The sequence below is a fragment of the Heptranchias perlo genome, chromosome 15, assembly GCF_035084215.1.
Source record: "Heptranchias perlo isolate sHepPer1 chromosome 15, sHepPer1.hap1, whole genome shotgun sequence".
In the NCBI taxonomy this organism is placed as follows: domain Eukaryota; kingdom Metazoa; phylum Chordata; class Chondrichthyes; order Hexanchiformes; family Hexanchidae; genus Heptranchias; species Heptranchias perlo.
This window is the reverse complement of record NC_090339.1, coordinates 7,838,232-7,855,139: the sequence shown is the minus strand read 5'-3', so window position 1 is coordinate 7,855,139 and position 16,908 is coordinate 7,838,232. Positions and strand designations below refer to the sequence as shown.

General features: G+C 44.7%; 1 protein-coding gene across 3 annotated transcripts in view; it reads right to left on the bottom strand.

The window, feature by feature from the left end:
- Nucleotides 1–248: 248 nt before the first annotated feature.
- The window catches only part of LOC137332678 (sodium- and chloride-dependent neutral and basic amino acid transporter B(0+)-like), a 72,410-nt gene continuing 55,750 nt past the window's right edge, over nucleotides 249–16,908 (bottom strand). For all 3 annotated transcript variants that reach the window (XM_067996623.1, XM_067996624.1, XM_067996622.1), the window contains 8 exons: nucleotides 16,173–16,313; nucleotides 15,194–15,422; nucleotides 9,747–9,872; nucleotides 3,406–3,524; nucleotides 2,364–2,463; nucleotides 1,634–1,743; nucleotides 1,356–1,526; nucleotides 249–386 (listed from right to left, as the gene is read on the bottom strand). In XM_067996623.1, coding sequence (XP_067852724.1) covers nucleotides 249–386; nucleotides 1,356–1,526; nucleotides 1,634–1,743; nucleotides 2,364–2,463; nucleotides 3,406–3,524; nucleotides 9,747–9,872; nucleotides 15,194–15,422; nucleotides 16,173–16,313 — 1,134 coding nt within the window. The remainder of the gene's footprint in view (nucleotides 387–1,355; nucleotides 1,527–1,633; nucleotides 1,744–2,363; nucleotides 2,464–3,405; nucleotides 3,525–9,746; nucleotides 9,873–15,193; nucleotides 15,423–16,172; nucleotides 16,314–16,908) is intronic.

Sequence of the window (16,908 nt, the reverse complement as noted above, 5' to 3'; positions counted from 1 at the left end):
CTAGAAGAATTAAAAGGAAAACAGACAGTTGGATAGAACCCAAGCAGATATAAACAGAAAACACCAAGAAATAGAGCAAAGGAATTGCTGATTCAGAGAGATAAACTGGGAGCCTCGTATCTGGGTCCCGGTTGAGTTGCTGGCTGTTCCAGAGAACTCCCACTGAAGTTATGGTTGGAATACACTGAACAGCTGTGGCTTTTCAGGGCCATTATTTATAAATTAAACAAATATTTTCCTTCAAATTTTCACATCTCAGGTATAGCCAGAAGTTGCACACGGTTAGGGGCTTCTGTAGAATCAGACCTGTTTTTGTATCTTTCCCCTCTGTGTTGTTCCAAGTATGGACCCCAATCAGGAGCTGATGTGCAAGCAGCAGAAATTTTCTGTGAAAAGAACATTGAAATGTTTCATAATTTCATCCTCATTTTTACCCACCATTAACATCCAACTGGGAAAAACCCTGATCCTGATCAGATTATCCTGCAGTTTGTTCCAACAAGGAAGTCAAGTTGCTGAGGAAGGTTCAGGTGGTCCCAATATTTAAGAAGGAGAAGAAATTTCATTCTGGAAATTATAGGCCATTAGTTTAATTGCCGCTGGGAGGAAAGTGCTGGAAGGAGTTATAAGGGATGTGAGTTATGATCACCTAGAGCTTGGAAGTTAATGGAGAATCCCAGAATTACTTTAGGAAATAATTAATGTGAGAAAGTATTTCTTTTCATGGAGTCAGTGCCCTCCAGAACAGATCATGTGCAGAGTATGGATTCCCCGCAGTCCTTCAAATGTTCCTGAAAGACGAGGACATTTGCAGTTCAAGAGGGTAAGTTCTGGGCTAGTTGACAATACTATGAATCATGAGTTACTGCAGTACCCTGAAACTTTTCTTCATTGTCTAATGGGGTCAGAGAGGAATTCCCAAGAACTTTCCTGATTTGATTGTGTGTGTGTGTGTGTGTGTGTGTGTGTGTGTATATGTGCGTGTGTGAGTGTGAGTGAGAGCGGGAGAGTATTGGAAGAAGATCTTTGGAGATTCTACCTAATGCCATTGTTTGGACTGAGTAGAAAGGGACATCTATCTGTGGCTGTGATATACCTGAACTGGAGTGTTTGGTGCTGACACTGGAGCCTAGGTTTTTTGATCAACATGATTTCAATTATGTCATGTGTCAATTTAAAAAAAAGATGAACACTGGTATTAAAAGATTGTCAGAATCCCTAGAGGAACTGAGTAATGCATAAAAATTGTTGTTTACGCCATTTCTCTAGCTTTCCGATGATCTTCCACTGAAAGTATGGTGAGAATCGGAAGACCTGTTCCTTCCTCTTTAAAAGATATCCAGGTGTTTCCTTACCTGGCACAAGGTGGAGCCCTCAGCTTGCGCAATTTTCACAATGGCGACAATGGGGATCCACATAATACAGAAGATTATCATACACCAGCCAAGTACTGTTGCCCAGACAGGGTACTCAACAGGTCCATATGTTGGTGGGGCAAATGTTGCCAAGGACCAGATTAAGATTGTCTGTATGAAATGATTACACAAAACAAGATCAGAAAAAGAATGAGATAAACGATCTGCAGCTTGATTATTTTCAGTTTAAATCACCAAAAGATGTAACATCTCCTTACTGCCAGCAAGCACGGAGAGATAAAAAACCAACACGCTCTCCACCACAGCCAGAAGAGACAATTCTTTTCCCCAATCATCATCTCAATGTCCTTGATGAATCTGTTCATCCCTGTGAACAACAAGAAAGCAGGATACACAATCACTTGGTTTGTCCTGTCTTTGGGGCAGCTTGTTTTCTGTAGAAGTTCATCTCGTAATGAACAGGTAAAATCAGAGAAGGGGTCACTCAGGATTTCAAACAGGACGAGTAAATTGTCTTTGGTCACAAACCTAATTACCCATGAAGGTAAAATGATTGTACAAAATCCTGAAGAACAGGTTCTCATTCTAGGAAAGTCTCATGTATCAAATCTGTGCTGAGATGGACAGGCCACCTGTTATCAGAATGGGGGAGGATGGACGACCAAAGTGAGCTCTGTCCTGAGTTGAAGAATAGCAACATCATGAACACACTGAATCAGAACCTGTCCTGTTGTTCCATCTGCCTTGATCGTTGGGAGAAACTGGTAACTGACTGTGTCAAGTGTCAAACAGCTGTTCAACTCGGGGTGAAGATGTTTGGACAACATCCCCATCAGCAATTAGCAAGAAAATGGCTGCAGCAAAATTTACCCCAACATCAACCAGCTGTAACGCAGCAAGAACAAGGGGATCACAGGTGAAGGATGCAGAAGGCACTGCCTGTCGCATATTTACCTTTGGAACCATTTGGGGAAAGATTGTACTTACCATAGATCCAGGTTAGACTGACGAGTTCTAGCATTGCAACTACAAGAATAACCCATCCAGCGCAGAAATGATCAATTAAATTTATCCAGTAAATCCCAGCCTGAAAGGAAATGAAATATTTGAAAATGTGCTGCACGAGAAAACAATAATACTATCCATTCAAAATAAGCACTGTCTGGAACAGTAAAACAGCACTTTTATTCAATGTTAAAACAACAAATCCTAACTTGACTACACTGTTAACATTGCTATCTCTCTGGCCCACCATAACTACAGTTGGAATAAAAACACTCACTAATCATTGAGATATTTACACACCCGGTAACTGATCCATCTCTGGCATCCAATCGAGTGTCTTGAAATTGACCTAGATCAATTACATTGTCCTGTTACTATGGTTATGTGGGTAAATACAGCAGCTAGTTTAGACACCACAACAAAATTACAGATAAGGAAGGCCATTCGGTCCATCTTTATTCAACCATTGAGGGGGATGCTAACATCCCACCATTGCAGCACCTGATTGTTTCTTCAATAATTCCATGGTTTTTGCCTCCACTGCTGTGAGAGGAAATTAATTCCACATGTAGAACATTCTTTGTGTTAAAGAATTTCCTGACATTCTTTAATCCTAGATTGGAGTTTACCAGCCAGAATCTCCTGATTGGAGGTGAGAGTGTTACCTATTGAGTCAAACTGACACTAAGACAGAAACTTATCAAAGTGGTCACCCCTACACAGGAAGAAAAGATTTCAAACAATATCCTGCTGATTTAAAATGAACACAATGTAAATCTGATTCACAGGGTGATAACGAAGATCAGTTTCATCTCTTTAACCAGGCTCTGCATTTAGTAACAGCAGATGGGGAAGGGTCAGTCAGTCCCACACCATCACTGCACAATCTTAAATAAATGGAAAAATTACAGGACCAACACACCAGGTCCTTCTGTATTACATAATCCTGTGAAATTTATCACGCCTAAGGGTTATAACCAGCACTATATGTGAAAACGTAACTAACTATTAAAGGACAGCATACCTGTGTTACAGATACAAGGCCACGGAAAAAAAACAGCAAACACACACCAGTTGTCAAATAAGGACGCTTTGATCGCAGAAACTTAGGGAACTGATCCTGCAGGGTTGTTATAATCGCTTCTGATGGAAAAAAAATAAATGAGATCAGTCATTAATTAATAATTTACACAGTTCCAGAGAAACCCACCACTGGAGAAATCAAAGCCCTGCAGACCAGAGGAGCAGATGAGGACAGCTTACTCCACCCATGAGTCCGCTCTCTGAAACATTGGAGAGATGTGGTCAGGCTGTCAGCCCTTTACAAGATTATAAGCAGGACATCGCCACAAGACTTGCTTGTACTTAAGCCGTGATTGCACCAGGAACACAGGAATCTGGTGATCTGAGCCTGGTGGAGCAGGTTGGTAAATTCAGTGCTTCCTTTCTCATGCCGTGCCTTGAAGCCCTTTGCAGCGAGCTCCTCCGAGAGGTTGGTGCTGCTGTACCATTGTGGAGAGAAGGCCAAAAGCTCAAGGATATCCTCAGTGCAGGACATTGCAGCCTCCCCTCCAGGACACCAACGTCAATGAGACTATTGGATGTTTTCAGATTCCTGATCGTCTTTTCTGGGGGCTGCAATAAGGAAGATGAGGAGGGGAATGGAAGGGACAATCTTGTCTCCATGCCCATCAAGCGGTTTCAGGGAGAGGCAATAATCCCATAGAGGGGCACTGCCCTACAATAGTGACTGGGAGATGAACCCTGCCTTCTCTCTTGGGGAGTTAAAGCCATTTGCAGCGAGCTCCTCTGAGAGGTTGGTGCTGCTGTACCATAGTGGAGAGAAGGCCAAAAGCTCAAGGGTATCCTCAGTGCAGGACATTGCAGCCTCCCCTCCAGCACACCAATGAGACATCCATGGGTGGCCTCTGTAGCTGAAGATGTTCTATCAGTTTTGGAATAGGGGGCTGGGATTGGATGGACAACATCCATCCAGAGGAATTGGGGCCGTACACTCACCTTTATTGTGCTTACTGTCCAGAGCAGTGAGATGGGAATTTCTGATATTTGAAACCATTTACATTTGTAGAATGAAGTCACAATTAAACCAGGATTTATTACCAAAGCCAGAATGAATACAATGCTTCCAACCATTCACTAAATGTCTTTGCTGCAGCAGTAGCCTCTGCTCCCTCTGGTGTGGATTCCATATTCCAGCACCTCATTAATCTCGGAGAATGAAGACTTAAATATTAACCAATCTCAGAATGAAGGCAGTATGGAACTGACCAATAGAATTTTGCATAACCTGCTGATGACCCTACACACTGTGCACCATGACCTTTGTGAGATTCTTAAGAGTGAGGAGGAATAGAGCGATCTAGGGGTGCAGATATAGTGATCATTACAGGTGGGAGTGCAAGTCAAATAGGCCATGAAAGGGATTCTGTGTTTTATACACTGGGGTATTGAACGTAAAAGCAGGAAGTGATGTTGAATTTGTACAGAACATTGGTTAGGACACAACTGGATTATTGTCTGTAGTTCTGGCAACCCCACTGAAGGGAAGATATCGGAGCCATGGACAGGATAGAGAGAAGATTCACCAGAATGATGCCAAGAATTAGAGGTTATAGTTATGAAGAAAGGTGTGAAAAATTGGGGCTGTTTCACTGGAGTAGAGAAAGATTGAGGAGAGCGAATGGAGGTTTTCAAAACTGTAACAGGCAAATAGTGAAAGTGAAAGATTTGTTCAAGGCAAATCGTGTTTAACTAACCTGATGGAGTTTTTTGATGAGGTAACAGAGAGGATAGATGAGGGCAATGCAGTTGATGTGGTGTACATGGACTTTCAAAAGGCGTTTGATAAAGTGCCGTATGGTAGGTTTATCATCAGGATTGCGGCCCATGGAATAAAGGGGGTAGTAGCGACATGGATACAGAATTGGCTAAGTGATAGGAAACAGAGAGTAGTGGTGAATGGTTGTTTTTCGGACTGGAGGGAGGTGTACAGTGCTGCTCCCCAGGAGTCGGTGGTGGGATCACTGCTTTTCTTGATGTATATTAATGATTTGGACTTGGGTGTACAGGGCACAATTTCAAAATTTGCAGATGACACAAAACTAGGAAGGGTATTTATCAGTGAAGAGGATAGTGATAGATTTCAAGAGGATATAGACAGGCTGGTGGCATGGGTGGACACGTGGCAGATGAAATTTAACGCAGAAAAATACATGAACTGTGTTCATGCATTTCGGTAAGAAGAACGAGGAGACGCAATTTAAGCTAAAGGGCACAACTCTAAAAGGGTTACAGGAACGGAGAGATCTGGGGGTATATGTGCACAAATCATTGGAGGTAGCAGGGCAGGTTGAGAAAGTGGTTAAAAAAGCATACAGGATCCTGGGCTTTATTAATAGAGGACAAAGAGTACAAAAGTATGGAAGTCATGATAAACCTCTATAAAATGCTGGTTCGGCCACAACTGGAGTATTGTGTCCAGTTCTGGGCACCACACTTTAGGAAAGATGTGAAGACCTTTGAGAGGGTGCAGAAGAGATTTACTAGAATGATTCCAGGGATGAGGGGCTTTAGTTACGTGGATAGACTGGAGAAGCTGGGATTGTTCTCCTTGGCACAGAGATGGTTGCGAGGAGATTTGATAGAGGTATTCAAAATCATGAAGGGTCTAGACAGAGTAGATAGAGAGAAACTATTCCCATCGGCGGAAGGATCAAGAACCAGAGGATATAGATTTAAGGTGATTGGCAAAAGAACCAAAAGGTGACATGAGGAAAAACTTTTTTATACAGTGAGTGGTTAGGATCTGGAATGCACTGCCCAAGGAGGCGGTGGAGGCAGATTCAATCATGGCCTTCAAAAAGGAACTGGATAATTACTCGAAAGGAAATCATTTGCAGGGCTACGTGTATAGGATGGGGGAGTGGGACTAGCTGGATTGCTTTTGCATAGAGCTGGCGTGGACTCGATGGGCTGAATAGCCTCCTTCCTTGCTGTAACCTTTCCATGATTCTATGATTATTTCCAGTGGTTGTTGAATTGTTAACATGGGGATTTTGATGGAGAATTATCACTAAAAGACCGGAGGGGAAAGTTGGAAGAAATGTTTCCATACATTAGAATGAGAATTCCCTTACCACAAGTGGCTGTTGGGAAAGAGACTTACGATCATTTGAAAAGAAATTGGATAATTTATTGAAAAGGAAGAATGTGAAAGTTTACATCGAATGGGCGTGAAATGGGATTAGATTAGATAACAGCAGTTAAACAGCTAGCACTGGCACAGCTGTGATGGGCTGAATGGCCAACCTCCATCATGCAATTAGAACAATTCTGAGTAACACAAATTGTATTATAATTTCCGAGTGTCAAGGTGCCTCAAAAGCCATCTGCAACTCTGAAAGAGCTGGAGGTGAGATTTGATACTGGTGATACTTACAGGGCAGGGGCAGCAACAATGTCTGGGGGGAAAAAAAATCAGTGACTCAAGGAGCGTTGTGGATGAGGTGAATTTTAACTTGATCAAAATGGCATTAACAAGGCAGCATTGGCCATAAAATGGGGTCGGTAGACTTATCACCACATTAAAAACCTCGTTATTTTCAGGGGACTAGAAGGAGCAGGACCGAAGTCTGTGAGCTGCCTAATATTGCACCGGCCCGAATACAGTGAGTTGCGTCAGGACACCCATTTAAGGGGAGCAGCTGTCCGGTTCTATTTAAATGAGTTCCGGCCCTGGAAATGGCTCCGGCCTCTTCACTCCCACTTGGTATCTCCAGAATATCACAATAACTCCTTAACATCACACTGACCTAAAGTGACCTCACCACATGACCTTCATCTTCAACAACATGAGACAAAACACAGCAGTGAAATAAAAACACAAAATGCTTGAAATACTAAGCTGGTCAGGTAGCACCTTTGGAGAGAGAAACAGAGTTAACGTTTCAGGTCGATGACCTTTCATTAGAATTGAAATAGCAATGAAATAGTTGGATTCACTTCACAAACCGTTATACTGGTACATGTTGGAAAAATGATTCATCAAATGGAAGTTCTGGGCTAGAATTACTGCTGCTGGTATTAAAGGGAGACAATTAAGTGCTTTTGAGGTGCAGTCACTGTTGTAATGTAGAAAACCCAAAAGCCAATTTGCACACAGAAAGGTCCCACAAACAGCAACGTGATAATGAACAGATAATCTGCTTTAGTGATTTTTTTTTATTCGTTCACGGGATGTGGGCGTCGCTGGCGAGGCCAGCATTTATTGCCCATCCCTAATTGCCCTCGAGAAGGTGGTGGTGAGCTGACTTCTTGAACCGCTGCAGTCCGTGTGGTGACGGTTCTCCCACAGTGCTGTTAGGAAGGGAGTTCCAGGATTTTGACCCAGCGACAATGAAGGAACGGCGATATATTTCCAAGTCGGGATGGTGTGTGACTTGGAGGGGAACGTGCAGGTGGTGTTGTTCCCATTTGCCTGCTGCTCTTGTCCTTCTAGGAAGTAGGGGTCGCGGGTTTGGGAGGTGCTGTCGAAGAAGCCTTGGCGAGTTGCTGCAGTGCATCCTGTGGATGGTACACACTGCAGCCACAGTGCGCCGGTGGTGAAGGGAGTGAATGTTTAGGGTGGTGGATGGGGTGCCAATCAAGTGGGCTGCTTTATCTTGGATGGTGTCGAGCTTCTTGAGTGTTGTTGGAGCTGCACTCATCCAAGCAAGTGGAGAGTATTCCATGACACTCCTGACTTGTGCCTTGTAGATGGTGGAAAGGCTTTGGGGAGTCGGGAGGTGAGTCACTCGCCGCAGAATACCCAGCCTCTGACCTGCTCTCGTAGCCACAGTATTTATATGGCTGGTCCAGTTAAGTTTCTGGTCAATGGTGACCCCCAGGATGTTGATGGTGGGGGATTCGGCGATGGTAATGCCATTGAATGTCAAGGGGAGGTGGTTAGACTCTCTCTTGTTGGAGATGGTCATTGCCTGGCACTTAACTGGCACGAATGTTACTTGCCACATATGAGCCCAAGCCTGGATGTTGTCCAGGTCTTGCTGCAAGCGGGCTCGGACTGCTTCATTATTTGATGTTGGTTGAGGGATAAATACTGGCCAGGACACCGGGGAGAACTCCTTGCTCTTTTTCGATATAGTGCCACGGGATTTTTTATGTCCACCTGAGGGGGCAGATTTGGCCTCAATTTAAGGCCTCAGTGGAAAGACAGCACCTCCAACAATGCAGCACTCCCTCAGCACTACACTGGAGTGTCAGCCGACAATTCATGCTCAAGTCTCTCGAGTGGGTCTTTTTAAACCACAACCTTCTGGCTCAGAGGCAAGAGCACTACCACTGAGCTACAGCTAACACAAACCCTTCCAGATGTTGGGGGGGCATTCCTCTGGCTGTTACTTTAAGTGTAGCTGTTAAGCGATTTAAAACAAACAGGTTGATGCGCCAATAAGACAGTGAGCAGAGAATTGCCACAAAGAAACATTACTCATTCGTCCACTAATATCACCAACAGTAATTTCTCACCTTATATTGTAAATCTAAGACTCTATGGCCTAGAAGTTTGTTGATGTCGCACCCATTTTACAGGCGTAAAACGGGTGCCTAAGCATCCAATATGGTGGGTACCATTTGGCGCTCACTCCTTGCCGGATGTGCGCCGCCCTCCATATTGGTAAAAACTCCTGTATTGGTGTCCAGGGCCTGGCTTGAAACGAATGTTCATCCTTTGCATCTGCAAAAGGGGATCTAATGCCTTTACAAAATTTGTTGGTGACTAACTCCAGCATGTGCCATGCATAATGTCATCAGTATTCTCAGGCACTTGGCAGCCAAACCAGTGTCCTTAAAGGGACCGCGAGAGGCTGCCTCCCGAAAGTGCATTGTGGAGCCGGGAGGAGCAGGATTGCGCTCCCAGACTTTGCTTACAACTGACCTTCGTTCTTCCCGGAACTGGCGAGCTCCCTCTGGGACCGTGACCGCTGCCCACAGCTCACAGGTAATAAACAAATGAGGCCGGAGGACCAATTTCCCACAGCCCTGCCACAGGCCTCGTTAGGTGCGTCAGCATGCACAGCACCAGGATCGTGCTCCAAATCAGGCACAATCCAATTTCTAGGCCCATATAACTTCCTTTTATAAAAGTGGAAAGAGATTGGTTAAATTAAATAATTGTAAACAATTTTACAACACCAAGTTATAGTCCAGCAATTTTATTTTAAATTCACAAGCTTGTGAATTTAAAATAAAATTGCTGGACTATAACTTGGTGTTGTAAAATTGTTTACAATTGTCAACCCCAGTCCATCACCGGCATCTCCACAAATTAAATAATGTCACTCTTACCTACAGCTGCAAACTGAGTGTCAAGTCCCAGAGTGACCAGCATGAAGAAAAATAAAATGGACCATAAAGGTGCCCACGGCAACTGTGCAAGAGCCTCTGGGTAGGCAATGAAAGCCAAACCGAAACCTAAACAGTGAATAAAATTGATACGGTGCAATTAATGGTACTTAAAAAGGAGATACTGTAAACTGATGTTATTTATTTCAACCCCATAAAATAATTTAGAATCAAGATTGTTAAAATGTATCACATCTGGCTCAGTTCTTGTCTATTCAGTCTGAAATTTTGGGCATGATTTTGACCCCAAGCCGGGAAGGGGGCGGGGGGTCAAATTGCGGACAGGAAACCCGGAAGTATGGGTTTCCAGGATGTCTTTTTTTTGTCGGTTTTCTGTCCGACTGACCGGCCTGATCGACAGGTTGGTCTCAATCAGACGTTAAAGGATATGTTCAGGTAAGTCTTCAGGTAAGCCTTCGTTTGTATGGATGGGGGGGGGCCCACGGGGGAGGTTCGGAGATCGATGGGGGGGGCAGAGGGTCGGAGGTCGTCGGGGGAGAGAGTCGGAGGTCATCGGGAGAGGGTTGGAGGTCGTCGGGTGGGAGAGGGTCGGAGGTCGTCGGTCGGGAGAGGGTCGGAGGTCGTCGGGGCGGGAGAGGGTCGGAGGTCGTCGGGGCGGGAGAGGGTCGGAAGTCGTCGGGACGGGAGAGGGTCGGAGGTCGTCGGGCGGGAGAGGGCGTCCGGGGGGAGACGGACGGAGGTCGTCCGGGGGGAGGGTCGGAGGTCGTAGGGCGGGAGAATGTCGGAGGTCGTCGGGCGGGAGTGGGTCGGAGGTCATTGGGGGAGCGGGTCGGTTGTCGTCGGGGGTCGTCGGGGAGGAGAGGGTCGGTGGTCGTCGGGGAGCAGAGGGTTGGAGGTCGTTGAGGGGGAGAGAGAGGGTCGGAGGTCGTTGAGGGGGAGAGAGAGGGTCGGAGGTCATCGGGGAGGGTCGGAGGTCGTTGGGGAGAGAGGATCGGAGGTCGTTGTGGGGGAGAGGGTCGTCGATCATTGGGGGAGGGTCGGAGGTCGTCAGGTGGAGGGTTGGAGGTCGTCGGGGAGAGGGTCAGAGGTCATCAGGGGAGAGGGTCGAAGATCATCGGGGGGGGGGAGAGGGTCGGAGATCGTTGGGGGGGTGGTCGCTGCAGGTAGGCTTGTTAGGTCTGGGTGCAACAATGGTGCTCCTCCGGGCCCACAACCTGTGCCGGAAAAGCACTTACCTGTTAGTTTCGGGCCTTCCATATGACGTAAAAGAGGAGGTCTGGGAATCCCGGCCCCCGGAGGTTGAAATTGAAAACTCTAAAAATGGAGGCCCGCAGCCTCCTTGAAAGGTTTTAATCACCAACCCCAGCTCCTGGGAAAGATTGGTCACCCGCCCCTCTTCCCGCCCCAGTGAAAACCGCAAGTGGGTGGGTTGGGGAGGGTCTGAAATGCTTGCAATTTTGAATGCCCCCCCCACCCCCGCTGTCAACCCACCCATTTTTCCCTTGTAAAATCGTGCCATTTGTATTTTTTCCATCAGGGTCAGTGGTGTCAGTGCTGGGGAATTGGGCAGTTTCCATTTCAGGCCCCCAGGTTTTATCACAGTTATCTGCAGAGTAAAGATCCTTTTACTCTGACCCAACAATGTGCCTCAGCCCCACCCTCAGAAGAAGTTACACCAGTCTGACATTTTCTCAGTCCCCATGCCAACCGTCCTGGGGCCTTACCGAGTGATGTTGCAATTCAGTGCCAGTTTTGTGCTGTGGTCACAGGATTGAGACTGTGATGGAGAGATTTGAACACGAAGATGCAAATTGTTAAATCGAGGAATTTAGAAGTTTAAAGGGTAATTTAATTGAGGTGTTCAAAATTATAAATGTATTCAATAGAGTAAATACAGAGAAGCTATTTCTTCTGGTTGGAGAGTCCAGAACAATGGGGCACAATCTTAAAATTAGAGCTCGGCCAATCAGGAGTGAAATCACAAAGCAGTTTTTACAAAAAGGGTAATGGAAATCAGGAATTCTCTCCCCAAAAGGGTTGTGAATGCTGGATCAATGTGGGCCGGCGTTGTATCGCGTAGTCTGGAAGCTGATCCACTGACAGCAAGGTAGCACTGGGAGGGGCAATCACAGAATGGGAGAGCCTGGGGTGGCAAAGGCCCACATTATTCGTGTGGAGCCTAGTGGAACACTCCTGCTCCTCCTGGCTCCACAAAAATAATTCTAAACTCACCATTTTTGGTCCTCTTCAGCAAAACCACCAGGTATAACTAGGCTGAGCATGTACCAGGCACACTTCGCCCAGTTCTCTCCCAAAATGGCATTTGGGATCTTTTGTACATCATAGGACCCCAATTTGGATATTAAAAGGGCCTAATGCCCAAAACAGGCAGGCACACTAACTGCCCAGCGACAGGCTCCTTTCAGGGTGACGTCGGCCGGATTGAAAGCGGGAACAGGGTAAATGCTTGCCCGCAAATTTTGGGGTGCTAAAATCACCTTTCCGACTGGCAGAGCTCGTGAAAACCTTCGTACACTCAATGTTAAATATGTCCAAGCAACGCAGGGCAGCCATCAGTAAAGCTAATAGGATGTTAACCAAAACAGTAGAATATCAATGAGGAAATAATAATCAAACTGAATAGTGCTCTCCTCCAACTGAGCAACATAAATCAACCCTGTAATAATGAAGCACAGATTGTACCTCGAGCAGAAACATTCGGCACCATGGTATTCCAGTCCCATTCACCACCCCCTGTACTGAGCAACAAATCCAGCCTGCCCCTGTCCAGAAACTTTTCCAGCCTTTGCTCCGGCATTCCCATCTGCCTTCTCGCTTGTCCTCACGCCCACCCCTTCCTCTTCTTCTCCTCCCCTGCCATCCCCCCTCTCTTCATCCACCCATGTCACTGTACTTTGCCATACCGTGTCCTTCTTATCTCATTCCCCAGCCCCAATTGCTCATCCCCTATCCCTTTCCACCATGCTCATTTTGGCCCTACCCCTGTCTCTTTCCTTCCCCTCCCTTCTCCCCTCTCCCTACCCCCTTCCTGCCCACCTCCCCTCCCCCCATTTGCCCTTCCCCCAACCTGGGTTCAATTCATCTCTCAGTCCTCTCGACCCACTTAACCTGAATACCATATTTGTTCCTGACGCCCCATGTGCACGGCCAAGGCAGATTAACCAATATTATGCATTTATAATGTAATTCACCATCACTTTATTATAATGCAAATCATTGGCATTACATTGGGCCAAATCTTGCTGGAGGGGGGCATCTCATGTAGTACCGCCATGAGATAGACATTTTCCTGCACCCTTCAGCTCGAAAACTTTTTGCGCCATAACTTGTTGGAAGTATGAGCTGATAACGGTGTGGAGAAGGCAACGGGACATCTGGGACCTTAGTGAACCGTGGGACCAACAATGGGGGTGATTTTAAACCCCAAAAGCGGGTAGGTTGGGGACAGGTGGGAGTTGAAAATAGTTGTTTTTTGGGTCGCAACCGCAACCCGGCTTTATTTCCGGGTTTAACATCGGCACATAAGAGTACAGACTTCCATAGGGAATGCCAAGTATTGATTATTGTAAGTGTCTGTACACTGGAACAATTGTGTGTCATTTCGTATCTAACAGATAATTGATTTCAGAGAGAAGGTTAAAGCTGTGTGAACCTGGTTGTTTACCACTTCTGGTTTTTGAATTACAAGCAGCTGATCAGTTGTTTAAACTTCAGCAAGTTTATGTTGGGGACTAAAAGCTGACAAATCCCCAGGACCTGATGGCCTACATCCTGGGGTTCTAAAAGAGGTGGCTGCAAAGATAATGGATGCATTGGTTATGATCTTCCAAAATTCCCCCGATTCTAGAACGGTCCGAGTGGATTGGAAGGTAGCAAATGTAACCCCGCTATTCAAGAAAGGAGGGAGAGAGAAAATATCAGTCATCGGGAAAATGCTGGAATCCATTATTAAGGAAGTGGTAACGGGGCACTTAGAAAATCATAATGTGGTTAGGCAGAGTCAACAAGGTTTTATGAAAGGGAAATCGTGTTTGACAAATTTATTAGAGATTTTTGAACATGTAACCAGAAGGGTAGATAAAAGGGATGTAGTATATTTGGGTTTTCAAAAGGCATTTGATAAGGTGCCACATAATAGGTTGTTACATAAGATAAGAGCTCATGCGGTTGGGGGTAATATATTAGCATAGATAGAGGATTGGTTAACGTACAGAAAACAGAGAGCAGGTTGGCAGGCTGTAACTAGTGGGGTGTGGCAAGGATCAGTGCTTGGGCTTCAGCTAGTGACCATCAATATTAATGACTTAGACAAAGGAACCGAGTATAATGTATCCAAGTTCACTGACGGTACAAAGATAGTTGGGAAAGTAAGCTGTGAGGAGGATACAAAGTGTCTGCAAAGGGATATAGACAGATTAGGTGAGTGGGCAAGAAAGTGGCAGATGGAGTATAAAGTGGGGAAATGTGAGGTTATTCACTTGATAAGAAGAATAGAAAAACATAATTTTTTTTTAAATGGTGAGAAATTATTAAATGTTGGTGTTCAGAGAGATTTGGGTGTCCTCGTACAAGAAACACAAAATGTTAGCATGCAAGTACTGCAAGCAATTAGGAAGGCAAATGGCATGTTGGCCATTAGTGCAAGGGGGTTGGAGTATAAGAGTAAGGAAGTCTTATTACAATTGTACAGGGCTTTGGTGAGACCACACCTGGAGTACTATGTACAGTTTTGGTCTCCTTATCTCAGGAAGGATATACCTGCCTTGGAGGCGGTGCAACAAAGGTTCACTAGATTGATTCCTGGGATGACAGGGTTGTCCCATGAGGGGAGATTGAGTAGAATGGGCCTATATTCGCTCCAGTTTAGAAGAATGAGAAGTGATCTCATTGAAACATAGAAGATAATGAGGGGACTTGACAGGGTAGGTGCTGAGAGCTTGTTTCCCCTGGCTGGAGAGTCTAGAACTAGGGGGCATTGTCTCAGGATAAGGGGTTGGCCATTTAAGACTGAGATCAGGAGGAATTTCTTCACTCAGAGTTGTGAATTTTTGGAATTCTGTACCCCAGAGGTCTGTGGATCCGAAGACATTGATTATGTTCAAGGCTGAGATCGATAGATTTTTGAACTCTAGGGGAATCAAGGGATATGGGGATCAGGTGAGAAAGGTGGAGTTGAGTTCGAAGATCAGCCATGATATTATTGAATGGTGGAGCATGCTCAAGGGACCGTACAGCTTACTCCAGCTCCTATTTCTTATGTTCTCATGTTAAACTATTTCCAGTTATAAACAACTGGATCCAGATTTTGCCAGAAGAGTGGAAAGGCTGAGATCGTTGAGACAGGACAGTTTTATCTCACAGTTTGGAAACATTTTAACAGAAGACAATAAGTTTGACTCTGCAGGTACCTGACTGTGCAACCTCTGAAACAGGCTTGTCTTGTATGTGAGCCATGTGTCCAAGGATGGAGAAGATGGCAAATCCAGCAAACACACTTGTAGCACAATTAACAACACAGACAATGATGGTATCTGTGTAACAGTTGTTGTGGAATTTGTTATAGGATGACAGTGTTATTAAACTGCCCCCACCCACTGAGATAGAAAAGAAAATTTGTGTTGCAGCATCTTTCCAGACCTGGTAAATAGAAGGTAGAATTAGTCAACAGTGGGAGATTTTACTTGAACTCTTGCAGCTGTGGCAGATAAAACTACATTAACCATGAGGAACATGGGGTGGGTTAGTACCAACATAGACCCATTGGCCTGAATGGCCTGTTGTTGATTTCATGTCTGTAATCCTATGTATACCCACATCTAAAGGGCAACAGAATAATACAACATAAAAATCAGATTCTCAGTGTCAATAAATACTATGCAAAATTTTGATGGCCCTCTTAAATGTTACAGTGTTAAAATTAAATGACCCACACACACGGATTGATAAGATAATTACCTGAATTTTTTATTAATGAATCTGTTACAGGAGACTGAAAACAAGCAGGTATCAAAAAGTAGGTATGGCAGCCATTTCACCTCATCATTAACCCATGGCATCCTTTCCATTCCCATCATGTCCCATCCTATCTCCTGTCCCATCCAATCCCATCACATCCATTCTATCTCTTTCCATCTGCTAACATCAAGATGCCAAAAGTCACATATTAAGCATTAGCCTTTATCCCAAGGATTCAGTTAAAACTTTCTTCTGATTCTCTGAACCAAAATTAAATGACTGAATTCTTTCCCAAAAGTGAACAACTCAAAAGCAACATTCAGCTCGTTAACTGAATATCTCAAACACTCAGGGTGATAAATAAACAGAAACATTAAACAGTTTGATTGAAAAATACATCTGAAATTCTATGGATTATCTCGGTGTATTTACCTCAGCACCAGCCAGTTTTGAGAAGTCTGACTGGCTTCCAATATAATATTCAATTCCTTTATAGGCTCCCTCCAGGGTAACACCTCGGATCAGAAGTATGGTCAGAACCACATAAGGGAATATCGCAGTGAAATAAACCACCTGACCATGGAGAGTAGCTTGTTAGATTTTCCTGTATTGCTGGTACAACATTTACAGTATTGCATCCAATTGAATGGCAGATTAATAGGATTGTAATCAAAGTAGAGAATGAACCAGCAGACAATTGGAGGAGTAATAACATGGAGGGTATATTTAACACTGAGTTGCATATTGTAGCTGAATTTAAATAATACAAGATTATTCTAACTTATTTGTATCTCATATTCAGGGAAGAAATACATTTAAACAGGAGAATAGATCAGAGGGATGAATATATTTAACTCCTCACATTTACTCCTCAGGTTTCTTTCTCATTGTCCAGACAAATCTCATTTCACCCAAATAAAACCATGACCTGAATCTACTCAATCACTTAGCCAGCCCTGCCCAGCCTTCCAGAGCAATTGGAGATTCACCCAAAGTTCTGTAGCAGCAACTGAAACCCTTAGAATGAGGGGAACATTTCAGGGTTTGGGGAATTGCTGCTGTTCTTTCACTCAGAAGATCTTCAGATCTCACTCAGGCCTGCAGTGCTCATGAATTCTGGATCTCACACTCCCCAAAGAGTCAGTGTTAACATCATCTGTGAGATAAA